Source organism: Corythoichthys intestinalis, chromosome 13 (assembly GCF_030265065.1).
Source record: "Corythoichthys intestinalis isolate RoL2023-P3 chromosome 13, ASM3026506v1, whole genome shotgun sequence".
In the NCBI taxonomy this organism is placed as follows: Eukaryota; Metazoa; Chordata; class Actinopteri; order Syngnathiformes; family Syngnathidae; genus Corythoichthys; species Corythoichthys intestinalis.
This window is the reverse complement of record NC_080407.1, coordinates 22,115,227-22,132,515: the sequence shown is the minus strand read 5'-3', so window position 1 is coordinate 22,132,515 and position 17,289 is coordinate 22,115,227. Positions and strand designations below refer to the sequence as shown.

The 17,289-nt window shown below is 40.0% G+C and overlaps 1 protein-coding gene across 2 annotated transcripts; it reads left to right on the top strand.

The window, feature by feature from the left end:
• Positions 1-483: 483 nt before the first annotated feature.
• LOC130928065 (gastrula zinc finger protein XlCGF57.1-like) lies at positions 484-17,117 on the top strand. 2 transcript variants are annotated; one of them, XM_057854283.1, is made up of 3 exons: positions 484-778; positions 6,791-6,895; positions 13,960-17,117. In XM_057854283.1, exons 1-3 carry the CDS (start codon positions 772-774, stop codon positions 15,387-15,389), a joined length of 1,542 nt encoding a protein of 513 aa, XP_057710266.1. In that variant the 5' UTR covers positions 484-771; the 3' UTR covers positions 15,390-17,117. The 2 variants fall into 2 exon arrangements, with proteins under 2 accessions (XP_057710266.1, XP_057710265.1); XM_057854282.1 differs by having other exon boundaries at positions 6,791-6,934.
• The last annotated feature ends 172 nt before the right edge of the window (positions 17,118-17,289 follow it).

Sequence of the window (17,289 nt, the reverse complement as noted above, 5' to 3'; positions counted from 1 at the left end):
GATGGGAAAGACAGTCTCTCTCCAGCCCAATCACATCCGCCTAATTCAATAATAAAAAACAAAAACAGCCCAAATTACAACTTCCCTTTCAAAATAAAAATATTTCTGTTATACTTAATATATATTTTGACATGATAGAGAAAAAAAATCAACAGTGGGATCGTAGCGTTATTATTTCTCTTATAAGGATCATGGGAGGTGTAGTTCTTCACTGGAATCATTCAGTTCGTTCAGCACCGCCCTCTGGCGGTGTTACTTTTATTTCAAGAAATACAATAATATTTAACGTGGTTGCAGCTAAACGTTGCATTCGTAGAAATAATTGACGGAGAATAAGTTTCCTTCCAGCCAAAACCCGGCGTGTTTAATTTGTATCAACATGCATACGTAGGCCAGGGGCTCCCTACGTTGGACAATTAAAAGTACGCAAAAAAAAAAAAAAAAAAAAAAAAGCAAGCGTTGTCGTGTACGTGCGTCGTGCGCGTCATAACGTAGAAGATGTGAGTGGCTGGAATAGCCGTCCGATTGCTTTGGAAAAGTGGTACTTTGAAGACAATCCACTAAGCCCCACGACGCAATGTAATCGACTGAAAGGTGTCAGATATTTTTGGACAAGAATCCGTTCAATTTCGCTACTGCTTCGAGTCGTTTGGGTGCACGTTGAAACGTCGAGGCCTGCTTTGTTAGCCTAGCCTAGTTTAGCAGCTAACAAAGAGAAACAACGCGCCTGTGATAAACACGTCGCCGAGCAAGCAAACATCAAGTCCCAAAATGTCAGGTGAGGAAGTTCACTTTTGACTCGCAAATACTATACATTACAGTTGGAATGTTTAAACACACAAAATGTCTGATTAGTGCTGTCACGCAGCACCCCATTTGTGGCTTTCTATCTTCACTGTTTTTGTCTCTAATTTTAATGTGATGTAGAGTCTTTGTCAGTCACGTGCCCAAACTAGCGGACACGCCCCTATGCGCCATTTTGAGTGTACCACGGATGTAAACAATAGTGATGGGCAATACCAGTGATTTTGGATTCAATCCGATACCAAGTAATACCAAGGCCAAATATTGCGATCCCGATCCGATATCGATACCGGAAGCTCATATTTTATTTATATATATATATATATATGTGTGTGTGTGTGTGTGTATATATGTAACATAGTTAAATAAAAGAGTTTTACAAAATCCAGTTAAATTGAGAAATGCGTCATCTTGTGGTGCAACCGCGTAATTGCAGGTGCACTTGCTGCAAGTGGTTGTGGGAATGTATCCACTTCAGTCGTCGTGGATTCGTTCTCAAGGTAACATGTTGCTGAAGTCTGTGGGCAAAGTTTTCATGATTTAATTGAGAAATAAGAAAATTCAAGTGGCTGGCTTCGTTTAGTTAGCGTATGTGAGTCTCTAGGTGCTATCAGTGTTCATTGTTTTTTGTGTATATTGCACCGTTTTATCCACTACATGAGTGAAGCCATTCACAAGTATTGACCTGCTAAATGCTAACGCAATGCTATTTTTCTAGATGGTTCTGTTGCCCACGTGACGTTGCCTTTTTCTTTTTCCCCTTGCTGCAAATGCATAGGTAGGTTGCAGAAGTTTGTGAAAACATTATTTTGTATTCAATTTGCAATTGCTCAGTGTAAAATGGAAAAAAAAAAAGTTGCTTTATTTGTTGGAAACTACAGTGTATTTTTGTTTATTATAAAAGAAATGTATCACTATACGATCACAATATTGAAAGTTAGTCGTCGTGGATTCGTTCTCAAGATGGTTCTGTTGCCCACGTGACGTTGCCTTTTTCTTTTTCCCCTTGCTGCAAATGCATAGAAATTGTCAACAATAAAAAAGCTGTCAACACAAGCCACAAAGTCTCCTCGGTTCCTTCGTGAAGGCATCCTAGAAAACAGCGTTATATATATATGCAGGGGCGGACTGGTAATCTGTGGGTTCTGGAGGATCACAGAACGGCCGGTGCCCTGGACGGCCGGCGGCCGCCATTCATTATACATCACTGTTTTTATCCCCCCTATCCTCTGATTAACTACAGTTCGCATCCAATCCGACAGGTGGCAGCAATGCGCCTGGCACTGCCAATCTGATAGAAGAACGAAGAAAGCACAGAGTAGCCTTCATTGGATCCTTGTGGAAGCAAAATAACAACATGCGTCAATACGAATGGTGGTGGCAAAAAAAGAAAAGAGAAGGGTGGCGCTGAGAAGGTTAGGGAGAAAAAATTAAAGAACTGGAGAGCGAAGCATTAAAATGTCATAAATTGACAAATATTTTCGCAAGCTGCAACGGCCACGTCGGGTAACAAGTCAACAGCCCAGCCCCCGGCGATGCTGAGTGTGGGAGCGGCAGCCGCTCTGACGTGCAACCGGTGCAGGGAGAGAGAAAAGAAGAGGGAGGGGGGTAACGATATGGAACTTCCCCAGACAAACGCAGGGAAAGTAAGTAGTGATGAAGAGGGTTACTTGCTCGGTATACTGGCAGTTATCCACCAGGTAGCTACATTTTAAATGAAATAAATGACAGTTAAAGGGTTAGTGCCAGCTAGCCCATGTACCCGTTTGCAATCGTGTCAAGTTACAGTATGCTAGTCCTACTAGCACTCTCCTAAGAAAAATATTTTAGCTGTAAAACAACGTATGCACACGCAGCAGCAATATTAATTCAGAAGAAATATAACAAAATATTAATAAACTTTAAAGTTTAGGTAGTTAAATTGATGTTATATATATTAATCATTTATATATCGTTTTGTTTTAAGGTTAATACTTTCCAATGAAGGTTATGTATACAGGATTTGTCTTGAAATGTTTATTGTATTTTCATTGAAATTTATTATTTGTATGGCAAGATTAATTATGGCAAGGCAAATTTATTTATATAGCACAATTCAACACAAGGCAATTCAAAGTGCTTTACATCACATGAAGACCATAAAAATCACATTTAAATCAACACAACAGGGGTCTCTAAACCGGTCCTCAAGGGACGCTGTGGGGCCTGGTTTTTGTTTCAACCGATCGAGTACCGACAGTTTAACCAAAGAAGTTTCTGCTAAAACAAGCAGCACCTGACTGCAATCAACTGATTACACTTGTAAGACACCAGATTGGTGGATACGTGTTGTCTTGTTTTGTTGGAATGAAATCCCTCGCCCGCTGCGGCCCTATGTGTAATAGTTTGGAGACCACTGAATTATGGCATAAACAATGAAGTCATTTTATAGACAGAGATATATAGAGATATATTATAATCAATTGGATACATAAAACTTGCTTTGAAAAATAAATTCTTTCATTTGTTTATTCAGGTTGATCATAGAGCTAGTACAGAAAATGAATCAAACTCCAGTTCAGCCTTGCAGTACTTTGAGCGCCTCAAGTCAGACAGTCACAGTCTAGACACATTTTCTTCATTTTTTCTCAAAGTGCACGAAATTGATGCATTTTACAATAAAATGTGTAAAAAAAAAAAAAAATTTTTTTAAATCCCCGGGAGGGGGCATGCCCCCGAACCCCCTAGGGGGTCGGTGTTTCCCTTCGTATAGCAATTCTTGTGGGCTGGGCTGAGTCAAAGTCCAGGGCTGCTTTTTAGTCCCAGTCCGCCCCTGTATATATGTATGTATATGTATATACAACCCTGCAGAGTTCTCAGCCATTCCTATGATATCTAATGTACAACAACAGCAAGCAATCAAAAACTAATAAAAGTCTCTTTGTGTCAGATATGCATTGCAATGGAAAAACTGCTGCTTTTAATAACTAGCAAAACAGTTTCCCTACAAACTCACAAACCAATCCATCAACAACAAAACCTGATTAATCAGTCTCACTCTTTAAACATGACACTTACATTCATATGCACAGAACATTTCCCTGCTACATGTTGTATTTGATCAAATTTTAATCTACTTAAGTTAAATATTTTGAATCTAATTAAAGAAGGAATTAATAGTAGCATGTTACCGCCCTCTAATGATAGACCAATAAAAACAAATCCAATAAAGAATAGTCACTTGCAATTTAAAAAAAAAAAAAAAAAAGGAATGATAGCTAATGTTAGAAATACAATAAGGGGAGATGTGTGTATTTAAAATGTTAAGTAATAATTCATATATTTTTCATACCCAACTTGCTTGCTAGTAGTTCACTTGACTATCCTATGGAATGTGATGTGGGCTGATTTGTCCTCATTGTATCATAAATTAATATAATGGAGACTCACATTTAGGTTACAGTAATACTTCACTGTTGAATATGTCACTATGGTCATTTTACTTTTTTTTTTATATCATGCGGTATGAACTTTGCTTTTCACCAACAAGATGTAGCTGTAACTTTCCATTACAAAGCATCTTCAATAGTGCTGCAAAGTTCTTTTTATGTGAGATGACAAAAACGCCATATTTATCGTTTCATATTGCACATCAGCCACTAAGGCTTATATCGTCTCTGATGATCTATTAGCACCTACGTTACCTGGATACGTCTTGCCTTTCGCAATCGCCCCTTCTAAAGTACTTTGCTGTGCTTCGGCGGCGTGCTCTTGTCTTTTCTCGTGTCCTCCTCGGCTTGAGCGGCATGTTTTTCATTTAATTCGTCGTGTGCTTCGGGATGCACGTTTCTTAAGTGTTTCGTGAGGCTTTTGGTATAACCAGAATATCTGACAGTTTCGGCACAAACTGTGCACTTAGCCTCGTTGCTATTTATTAAAATGAAATATGTCCAAACCAGACTTCTTTTACAATCCGTCGTCGAGGCTGGTAGTACTAGCTTCCAAATGTTTGTTTGGTGTGACTTTGTTGGTGCCTCGTGAGAGGGGCGAAGGAAAAGCATGCTGATCGACATATGATAGGGACGTAAATGGGGGCGGGAGCAGACAACGGTGCTCTGCTTACAGTATGTGCGCGCACTGCTTACGTGCGTGTAGAACACGAAAGGCAAAAGTCGTACAAAAAGTGCACAAAAATATACCCAAAAAACAGGCAAAGAAAATATATATTTATTCCAAATATCGATAATTTTGCTTGGGGATACCTAAAACTTAACGTGCTGGATCGAAATATCGATATTTTGGTATCTTTGGTATTTTTGGTATCGATCCGTCTTCAAGTCTCGCCACTCGTTGAAGTCTTGATGCCTACTTTAGCCTAGCCTAGCTGGCCAACCGCTAACAAAGTTGCAAGGCACATCGTCAAGCGTTCAGAAATCAATTGAGAAATATGTTCGCGAGAACGACACCGGCTGCAGAAAAGTCCCAAGAGGAACTTTGTGGGGTAAAAAAGGAGCCTCCGAGTCACCAAGATTCGACTGTGTGCAAAATAATGCACGCAAAGGTTGTTCTTCGCAGACTCGAAGGTTGGTTCACTTTCGATGATTCGTATACTGTGCATCAATGGTCCCCAACCTATTTTGCTCCACGGACAAGTGTGAAGTGGGCCCTATTTTCATGGACTGGCAGTGTGTGACAGAAAATGACATTAAATATAAAATAACACGAAGGGACTGAAAACGAACATTAAGTGCACGAGGTATGATGCTCTCAGTGCAAAATTGTTTAATTTCATGACAAATTAGAATTTTTTTTTTTTTTAACAATATTTATTTTTTTCCAGTAAGAACCATAACATAGATCTATTTGCAGAGTTTCCATTCTGCCTGTGAACATTCGATTTTCCTGGATTAACAAAACAATTATGAGGGCTCTTTCGTGAGGGAAATCAGCAATTAGGTGATCCATTTATTGTCAAAGTCAAAATTTGACCCAGATAGCAGACCAACGTTGAAAAGATGTTGGATCAACATTCCGTTATCGATCTTATATCGTCGAATCAATGTCACTTTTGCACCCTCAATTAATGTTGTTTCAACATTGAAATCCTGACAAAACCTAAATGTCATTTCAATTATTATTATTGAAGCAATGTTGAATCAATTTTACGCCTGCCCATCCATAATTCAATGGCTTTTCAATCATATTTCCCGGTCAATCATAAATCAACTATTTGTCAACATTAGTTCGTCAACTACAAAACACTGTTAACCCAACCATCGCCTGACATAACATAGAGCAACGTTTTTTCAAAGTCACTTGACGTCGAAAATATTGATGTCAACCATACTGATGATTTTAATGGAAAATCAACATTTATTCAATGTCTTTCTGCTATCTGGGGAAGCATTTCCTTATTTGTAAAACCGAGTCAAAAACACAAGATACCTTCAATATTGTTGATTTTAACAGAGGCGGCAATGTGCTACATAAAGTACGTAGCTGCTTATTCAGTTAGATTAGCCCTATGTAATAATGCAATTTTTATTCTTGTCGTTATAGTACGAGAAAAAAGTCCAACTGTTACCAAGAGAATAAATATCCAATTAATAGTACAAGAATAAAAGTGGAAAAAATCTTGTGTTTTAGAATCGGTTCTTTTCTTCATCACAAATTGTTGCGACATGTTTTGGTTTTTAATTATATTTTGATGGTCTTAAAAAGCATTCAATTTGACTTTTAACATAGTGCAAGAACCTTGCAACAGCGTTTGGCTTGGGCTCTTTTATGCTTTTATTCCTTTTTAATGTATTTTATGAGACTGTTTTTGTTGCTGTCTTCCTGATTTTAATGTGGTCTCAAGCACTTCGAATTTATTTGTGTTGGATTGGATGACAACAAAACATGAATAAACAAAAAAATGGGCAAGGAGGAATTTTCTCCAACAGAAAACAAATTTGGGGACACAAGCTTGCAAATTAAGAAATACGATTTGTTTGTGGTCTTTCAGATCAATATGTCAGCCAAGCCCATTGTCTTGAGCACCAGGAGTCTGCATGCGTCAAGGGGGAGTCGCCATACATCAAGGAGGAGGAGGAGTCCGTTCACATTAAAGGTCATCCCAAGCACTGTTTTGAGGCAGAAATCAAAAATGGTACCTTCTCATAAGTACGAAAATGTCTCAGTCTAAAATAGTAGATTCGCTTTCTTAGTAGCTGTGCAATGGACTTGTGAACCGACATAAGGTTTGCGCCACGGCATTGACTTGACTGTTGTTTGCAGATAAAGATGTTTTTTCTATGAAAACAAATTTGTTTTTTTTTTTCAAGTAATTACATGAGGTAGATATATTACGCGCAATTACATGTGTAGAACAGACACACTGATTAGCGCAAACAACCACACCAAATCAAGTGGAACATTTACTCATAGGGGTGTGACAGTTAAAGGTGTGTGAAATTTCTGATTCTTAGATTATTCGCGATTTGGCCGCTGAAGATTCGAGAACGATTTACAAACATCCATATTCCGGCTATTTAAATATGCTAAGTAAAACGGAACTAAAACACAGTCAGCGCGGTCTTGGCTAGGCAATGAGGAACGGACCGAGAGTATATATCCACCACAACTCATGCCGCTAGATAAAAAAAAAAATAACGCAGACAGCCGGTACAAACAACACCCAGTTGCTACAAACTTCACCCACGTTGCTAATAACTATGCCCACATAATGCTACGGTGGATATCACATGGATACAGAACTAGATGCGAAATGACAGACATCTTAAAGCTCTGTTGTAGCGAACCTAATTAACTTTTTATCTAAAATAATCCTAAATCAGTAAAATCTTGACTTGAATCTATCTTTAAATGATGAAACGGTTTTAACGGTTAAATCACGACATTAAATTAATTGAATGTAGTTTCAAGCTGCTGATACAGAATGGGGACTTGAGGATTTTATTTACTGTTTTGAACTGTTAACGTGATACTGAAATAGTAGGTCATTTAAGCCCGAGAGGATTTTTGTACTATTTATGTAACTAATGTACCAAACATTAAAAGCAGGTAATAGCTGGGGGGGGACATTGAGCATGAATAATTGATTTATAATCGAATCGTAGCCTCTGAATCATAATCAAATCGTGAGGCGCTCAAAGATTCCCACCTCTAGTGAAAATATATTAAAAAGGCGATATATTGTGATACTTTGTAGCCCAGAAGGTTATCGATATGCTCTCACCAAGAATCGAAATATCCTTTTGATAATGATGCTTTTTATTTCAAGCATGCACAAAGAAACAGATACACAATTTAACTCATGATGGCGTTGGCTCTCGACCTCGTACTCACAACACCATGCATTCGTTTTCTGTTCTGGAGGCTTTCATAAAAACAGAGTCGACATAGAAATACTGAGAGTCTCAGGATGTGGTCAAACAATAAACACAGGTTTTAAGGAATGAGGCACCCACATTTCAGAATCTGACTCCATTACATACCTCATATTTTACAATCTAGTTGGCATTTACTTTAATCATTCAAACCATTGGTCAACAGTTCTGGGGGTCGTATGTGACTTCCCCTGATTTGATTATCAAAGACTTGAGTAGACTAAGGGGGATCGTGTCACACCTTTGAGTTCTTCAAAGGACTAAAATAACTGGGCTTACTTTTATGACATGAAATGGTATTTGTTAAAACTAACCAGAATGTGAATTAGGGATGTCCCGATCCAGGTTTTTGCACTTCTGATCCGATACCGATATTGTTTTGCACTTCCGATCCGATACCGGCCTATCTGAGCATGTATTAAAGTTTAAAGTTACTTAGCCTCCTTACTTAGTTGTCAGACTCATGTTGAAAAGGGTTTTAGTACTCTTGATAACAACGAACCAGCTGAATTAGGTGAGTTTGAATAACACACAACGGTTGGTAACAAGAAACTGACCTGTTTATTCAGTGGCAAACACAAAACATTATAAATAACAAACAGAAATGGCATAGTCCGTCAGTAAAACGTGCAAATACTATTGTAAACTGTCTTAAAAAAGCAAAACAAACAAGCAACCTCAGTGAAAAATCCCACAAACCCCCCAAGCTATTAGATGCTTTTAATGTTTCGTGCATTACAGTAAACACAGTAAAATCTTTCTCGATTACGAACATCGGGGCTCGCCTATGGAATATATGTGATGCAGCGCTTACGAGTATAGAATCATTTAGTTACTTCAAAAAGATGTACAAGGGAACCATTCTAAATCGCTATTCGAACCTAAATGAGACATAGCTGCACTGCACACACACATCCGCAACTAAATGTTCCCACAACAAAAAGGCAACAAAAGGATGATTAAATGTCATGGACAGAGACTAAGACATAACATTGCATGCCCTGAAGATATGCCCTCCAGCAAACTTAGATCACTGATCTGCTATTGCAACGTGCGGGCTGTGTTTAACCTTCTGTGAAATGGAGCTGCTTGACTGGACACTAAGCTCATTGGACAAAATATTTTCTACAATGCGACCTACACCAAACCAACGGCCATGTCCAGCCAACACCTTTGCGTCTGGATATGCAGAGGATGCCGGGGGAAAATGGAGGCCCATATGCTTAACGTCTCTCCAGATTGAGGACGTCGAAGACCTCTTTATATTTGGCTCACTGATGGCGCTCGCCCTCCCGCTGCTTCTTGGTTCCCTCTGGGTACACAGATTCTCGGTGAGAATGAAGCGTCAACACAAAGAGGCAATGGAGATTGCTCGTAACAACGACGACGAATTGTCCCAGGTGAAAGGAACAAGCAGCGTTAAGTGATGCTACCGAGATCCGGGAGCAAGAAAGGCTCGCTCGCGGGAACCGGGCAAGGGCGGATGATGACTAATCTTCCGGAGCGGATACAGCAGACGTGGGCCTCCATGACACCCCCGGCCATCCCTCCCTACACCAACTTGAAAAGCAACCTATCCAATGAACCTACTCAAATTGACAATATTGCGTAATGCCATGGCAATCAATGACTTTTGGGAAGATATATGAGTAAAAAAATGGACAAATAAGGAAGAAAAAAAAACGGAAAATAAGCGCTCATGTAATGTGACTATGCAACTCTACCATGCTAGACTGTGCGTCCCGGGCTGCTGGGGGACGGGTATTGATAAGCATATGCTTTTTCCCGTCTTTCTTTGTCTGTCATCGTCTTTTCGGGCAAATTATTCCATATTCTGTGACTGTCACTGATTCTCTTTCTTGGCCAAACTATCCCACTTTCTGTAAATGTCAATGATACCGATGATGATGACAATGACAATGAATTTCATTCATTCATTAGTTACAATAATTGTATAAAAAGCCTCTCAGGTTAAAATAAACGACTATTTCAGTATCAAGTTAACATTTAAAAACAGTAAATAAAATACTCAAGTCCCCATTTTGTATCAGCAGCTTTAAACTACATTCAATTCATTTAATTTTGTGAATCAACTGTTGTTAAAATTGCTCCCGTTATTCCATAATTTCCCTTCTGTCTACTTTCGACATGTGAAAGTTTTAAAACTGTTTTGAAGATAGATTCAAGTCACGATTTTGCCGATTTAGGAGTATTTTCGATAAAAAGTTAATTAGGTTCGCTTGGAAGGTTCACAACAGCCTACTAGGCAAGTCTTCTGCTTTAAGATGGCGGCTGTTTACTTACGCATCTAGTTTTCAATACTTCAATGTTGCTAACGCCGTCAGGTCTGTCATTTGCATCTAGTTCTATATACAGTGGGGAGAACAAGTATTTGATACACTGCCAATGGGTTTTCCCATTGGCAGCGTATCAAATACTTGTTCTCCCCACTGTACATATGATATCTATTATCTACTGATGTATCTACGATGTTGACGTAGTTTGTAGCGGCTGTCAGCAGCAGTCAGGTATTCTTGTGTTTTTTATCCAGCGGCATGAGTTGCGCTAAAGCCGTGAGTTGAGTATTGGCATTACCCGGGTCTATGAAAAGCATGATGTTTACTCTCGGGACGCAATGCGGTCCGTTTCTCATTGCGTCCCGAACACCGCGCTGTGTATTAGTTCCGCTTTACTTGACATATTTCAATAATCGGAATTTGGATGTTTGTGAATCGTTCTCGAATCTTCCACGGCTGAATCGCTTAAGGATGTAATGACGGCTGGGCATGTTGTACCGTGGTTCTAAGTGTTGGTGCGTCTTTACTCAAGAGAGATAATGGCTCGTCATCCAGAATGAATTCTTCGGCAATGACTTATTCCCTGGGCTTTGGGACTTTCGAGTGCCAGTTTCTCACCATTAGCAAAAGTTTCTGCTAGTGTTAGTTGCGTAGGACCTTTCTTTTTGTCTTCGGTTTTCTTAACATACATGGTGGTATTTCGCTAAATGCTTGATTAGGTTGGATGTATTAAAACTAGGGCTGCCAAACGATTAAAATTTTTAATCGAGTTAATTACAGCTTAAAAATTAATTAATCGTAATTAATCGCAATTCATCGCAATTCAAACCATCTATAAAATATGCAATATTATTCTGTAAATTATATATATTTTCTGTAAATTATATATATTTTCTGTAAAATGTTGGAATGGAAAGATAAGACACAAGATGGATATATACATTCAACATACGGTACATAAGGACTGTAGTGGGCATTTCACTCTACTGTCATTTAAATCTGTCTATGCTGTCCTCACTCCAAAGCGTCTACTTTTTCCAAAGCTAGACAGCTAGTGAACGACGTCATAATAATCAAGACTTCTTCCTTTTTCATCTGATTTATTAATAAAATGGCCTCAAGCCATTGTCCTCTTTAGACCGTCGTAAAACTACAAAAAAAAAGTACACAAGCATTGCATTAGCAACAACGTTAGCTTAGCACGCTATACAGGTCCACTAAACATAAACAAAAAGCGTCTCATACAAAAAATATAACATTTCGCTTACTAACATAATATGTACATTATTTACAACAACCATACTTACGGACAAATCTTGTCCAAGGATCATATAAGCACAACATTACAACGTAGGTATCAGCCCGAGACGTCGTGCAGCCATATTGAACTGGCAAGACAACAATAAACCATGTCGCAAAGCGACCACAAGAGTTCGCTGTTAGACAGCACAAAAAGCCTTGCTGTAAAACTTACCAAAAGGCAAAATACTGTCTGAGCGGGACATGTGCGTTAATTGCGTCAAATATTTTAACGTGATTAATTTAAAAAAATAATTACCGCGCGTTAACGCGATAATTTTGACAGCCCTAATTAAAACTTCTTACAGCTTTACCACCACGCTTGATTTTATTGTGGCATATGTTGCACTCTGCCTCTTCTTCTTTGTCGTCCTTCAAGGTGAAATGATCCCACACAGCTGACATTTTTACCGATAAAGTCTCTCGGAAATTGGGAGACAGTAATGTAGTGTGTTGAAGGTGTGCCGTAAAATGCGGACCGGATTTTAGGGAAACCGAAGCAAAAACTGGAATGGAGTATGTAAATCGGTGCGCTGGAAAACCCGGACCAGACTTTTAAAAAAACTGGATCGGAATTTTTCCGTGTCGGCCGATCCCATACGGATCCAAACATCGGATCGGGACATCTCTAATGTGAATGCATGATTGCTTTAACTAAGAATAAAAGGCTACATAATGCATGCAAATAAACATATGAGTAAATAACACTCAGAAAAATTATTTGTGCTCGACAGGGAGTGGGAGGAAGAAAAACTAATATAATCCCACCCCTGATCTCATCGTCCAGCAGTCTTATTTCGTGGGATACTCCTGTCCTTTGACTTAAGTCCACACAATGAAGAGACAGGAAAGAAAAAAAACAGAAAAACGAGATGACAAAAACAACTAAACCAATAGACAACCAACTAGACCAGGGGTCGGGAACTTATGGATCTGGCTCGCGAGCCAGATATGGCTCTTTTGACAGCTGCATCTGGCTCGCAGACAAATCCCCAAAAAAATTTTTTTTTTTTTTAAATAAAAAAAAATTAAGTTTGTTATGCAATGGGAAGGGCGCTAGGACCTCGGGGAAAATCTGGCGGGCGTAAGGGCCACAGGGGGAGCGTTAAAAAGAGCAACTAGTAAGAGGCGCTCACATTTTTTCCTATGGCAAGCCAGTGATCAGGCGATATTCAGGACAGGTGCGGCATTGGAGAACGCAAAAGTCTGATGAGGTGTGTAGCAGTCAGTTGCAATTATAGCTATGCATCTGTGGCGTGGTGTGGACAGAGATTAAATGCGTCAGTCTGTTGTTACACATTTAATTTAATTTTATTTTCATTTTTCTTGTACAGCTGAAACAAGAAAAAAAACAACGTCCGTCTCGCATTGCTGCACACAGACCGCTCATATCTTATTCGCTCAAAAATGTGAATTCTTATACAATTGTAAAAATAAATAAATGAAAGTTTTTGTGATAAAACATTTAACTTCTGCATTTTAGACACTACTAGCATTCACACATTGTCCGCTCGCCATTACGAACACATTTGCAGTCATACATAAACATACATAACCATTAACATATTTCTGAGCTATATTAACACACAGTACACATCACAATCATCCTAAAATAAAGCAATCCACAGTCAAATTATACTCTTTTTCTCACCTGAAACAAGAAAAAAATACTTTTAACAACGTCTGTCTCGCATTACAGCATAGAAGGGACATTTCTTATTCGCTCTAAAATGCGAACTCTTATTGCACATGCACGCCAAGAAGCGAAGACTGGCAACTTCTGGTTCAAAACCTTAATTACAACAGTCTTTTCAGGCTGAGCCCGTTTTAATGCCGTGTTTTAATGATCTCATCACAAGAGGACTAAAGTTCTTCACACAATTCGATGGTGAACTTTCGGTCTTCAAAACATTTCAACCGAAATTGAATTCTTAGCTATTTTTGGCCGATAGTTTTCGGCGCCAAATTTTTTGGACGCATTTATACGCGAAACAATGTTTCTTGCGGCTCAAAATGAAACCGCATATTTTTTCCTACTATTTTTTGTGGATACTTTTCAAAACCATAGCATGTTCTGGATCCACGAAACCGCAAGAGATCCCTGTACTCGTCTTCTCCCAAGTTTTGCGAAAAGGAAAGACGCGGTGGTAGTCCATAAAATATATCAATGGTTTTCTTGTGTCTTGCAGGTTTCATAAAATATCTTAGTGCTGAGCGGCGGCAGCCAGAATCTCCTGGCGTGAAAGAGGATGTTGAGCTCCCCCAAATCAAAGAGGAGGAGCCCAAGCCCTGTCAACAGAAGCAACTTCCGATCAAAAAGGAGGAGGGGGAGCTGCCATGCGTTAAAGAGAAGGAAGAGGAGGAGCATATCACCAGGTTGACTGGTGAGCCCTTGAAGAGTGAAGATGGTCCAAGTGAGGCCGGCAGAGGGGCGGAGGCTCCAAGCGGCAGCAGCAACTCAACAGAAGGATTGCAAGCAGACATTTTCATTGCTCCGTCAGACAGAAATGGCGCCACATCACACTCACCTTACAATGATGATGGTCATAAGACATCTCACGGTGACGACAAACTCTGCAAATGCTCTCAGTGTGGGACATCCTTTGCTAATAAGTATACTTGTCGGACGCATATTTGGAGCCACACTGGTAAAAAGCCTTTTTCCTGCTCAGTTTGTGGTCAAGGATTCGCTCAAAAGCAATACTTGAAAGTACACACAAGAACCCACACTGGCGAAAAACCTTTTTCCTGCTCTGTTTGTGGTCAAAGATTCAGTCACAAGATCACCTTAAAACGACACAAAAGAACCCACACTGGCGAAAAGCCTTTTTCCTGTTTAGTTTGTGGTCAAAGATTCAGTTGCAAGGGCACCTTAAATGGACACACAAGTACCCATACTGGCGAAAAAGCTTTTTCCTGCTCAGTTTGTGGTGAAAGATTCAGTCGCAAGAGCTACTTAACACGACACACAAGAACCCACACTGGCGAAAAACCATTTTCCTGCTCAGTTTGTGGTCAAAGATTCGGGTGCAAGAGCAACTTCAAACGGCACACAAGAACCCACACTGGTGAAAAACTCTTTTCCTGCTCAGTTTGTGGTCAAAGATTCACTGCAAAGACAAGCTTAAAAATACACGAAACCACGCACACTGGAGAAAAACCTTTTTCCTGCTCAGATTGTGGTCAAGGATTCAGTTGCAAGATTTACTTAAAACGACACACAAGAACCCACACTGGCGTAAAAGCTTTTTCCTGCTCAGTTTGTGGTCAAAGATTCACTACAAATGAAAACTTAAAAATCCACTCAAGAACCCACACTGGCGAAAAACCTTTTTCCTGCGTAGTTTGTGGTCAAAGATTCACTCAAAAGGAAAACTTAAAAATCCACACAAGAACCCACACTGGTGACAAACCTTTTTCCTGCTCAGTTTGTGGTCAAAGATTCAGGTGCAAGAGCATCTTGAAACGACACACAAGAACCCACACTGGCGAAAAACCCTTTTCCTGCTCAGTTTGTGGACGAAGATTCAGTCAAAAGGGAAACTTAAAAATCCACACAAGAACCCACACTGGTAACAAACCTTTTTCCTGTTCAGTTTATAATCAAAGATTCACTTAAAAGGAAAACTTAAAAATCCACACAAGAACCAACGCTGGCGAAAAACCTTTTGCCTGCTCAGTTTGTGGTAAAAAATTCAGTCAAAAGAGCAACTTAAAACGACTCACAAGAACCCACACTGGCGAAAACCCTTTTTCCTGCTCAGTTTGTGATCAAAGATTCGCTCAGAGGCATCACTTAAAACACCACACAAGAGGATCCAAGATGGTGGCGTAAGAGATGGTTGGCTCTTTCTGAGCTTCGCACCACCGTATTGATTTTTCATGGAAAAACTCCACCCACCTTAATATTTGCAACAATTCTCAAGTTGCAGGTTTCATCATGAATATTGATGAATACTTTTTGAGATTCCGGGACAAGATACTGCCAAGAGAGGATCGTAACCCAGCTAAGACGAGCGAGCCAGAAGCTTCTGCTAGCATGCTAGAGGAAGCGCAACAACAGGTTTAACCGGACACCGGGGTTGTCCTCGATGCCTCCTTTCATCAAACTATTCAGGAAATAACGCCGAACATCACTGAGGTGATTGATGAAAAGCTTGGGCCGCGATCTCAAATGGTACTGGCTCACGGCGAGCAATTAAAAATGATAGAGGAGCATACCGCCGAGGCCGAAAACAGGATTGCTGGGGCCGAACATACCTGCGAGGACGTGAATACTCGGGTGCACGAGCTTGAGAAGCAGATAAAAAGCATGGCCGAGCATATTGATGACCTCGAAAATAGAGGCAGGAGGAAAAATGTACGCATTATTGGACTACCAGAAGACACGGAGGGGAGCATCTCTACAAAGTTTTTTGAGAGCTAGATACCCGACATGCTCGGAATGGAGACGAAAGACGGCAGCTTTAAAATTGAGAGGGCTCACAGTACTTTAGTGCCGAAGCCGGGACTGAACCAGCGACCGTGACCCGTCCTGATCCGATTTCACAACTTCGCCGACAAACTGCGGGTGTTGGACGCTGTGGGACCGTGAAGCGCCGGGAATTCTCCATCATGTTCTTCCATGATTTGTCGGCGGCGGTGCTTCGTAAACGGAAGGCTTTTGATGATGTGAAGAGGCGACTGCGAGAGTTGGGCGCCAAATACATGATGCTTTACCCGGTTGCACTGAAAGTAATCCTCGGTGGGGAGGCTAAAAACTTCGACTCCCCCGCTAAGGCAGTGACTTATGTGGACACACTCAAGTAAACTTTACGTGAGTCACCAAACGGTCTGTTTATGTCTATGGCAGGTTAACGAGCTTGAAAAATAAGAATATGTTGTTTTATATTACATTTATTTGTGGTGGGTTTCTATATTTAACTTTTGTGAAGACTGGTGTCTCATAAAGTCTTGATTGGGCAATTTGAAGTGATTTTTTTTTCCTATTGCCCTGTTTAAGAACCTGCCCAATGTTATATAAGGGTGGATGCTACCATTTAGGTGGTACTATTGGGGTTCAGAAAAGTTTTCCGAGTTAGAGTTGAGAAATGGAGAAAGTTAAGGTAATCCCCTGGTTATCAAAAAGGGAAGTTCCCTCCCACAGTGCTGTCTGCACACTTGTTGTGTGTGATTGGTGTTTTTTGTCTTTTTTTGTTTCTCAGCTGGGTTATAGTATGGTGCATGACCTACCTGGAGAGTGTAGTACATTTGGAAGCCCGAATACTCTGTTAAAAATGTCATGACCTCTAACACACTGAAGCTTTGCACCTGGAATGTTAAGGGAAGCCACTCTCCATCAAAAGGAGTTTTTTAAAGAAAGAAAAAGTTGATATTGCTCTGCTGCAAGAAACACATCAATTATGAGGAACATTTAAAGCTGCAACAATGCGGTTTTGATCGTCTATTTTTCATCATTCACCTCCAAAAGCAGAGGGGTGGCAATGATCATCAGAAAAAAATTACCACTTAAGGTGTCA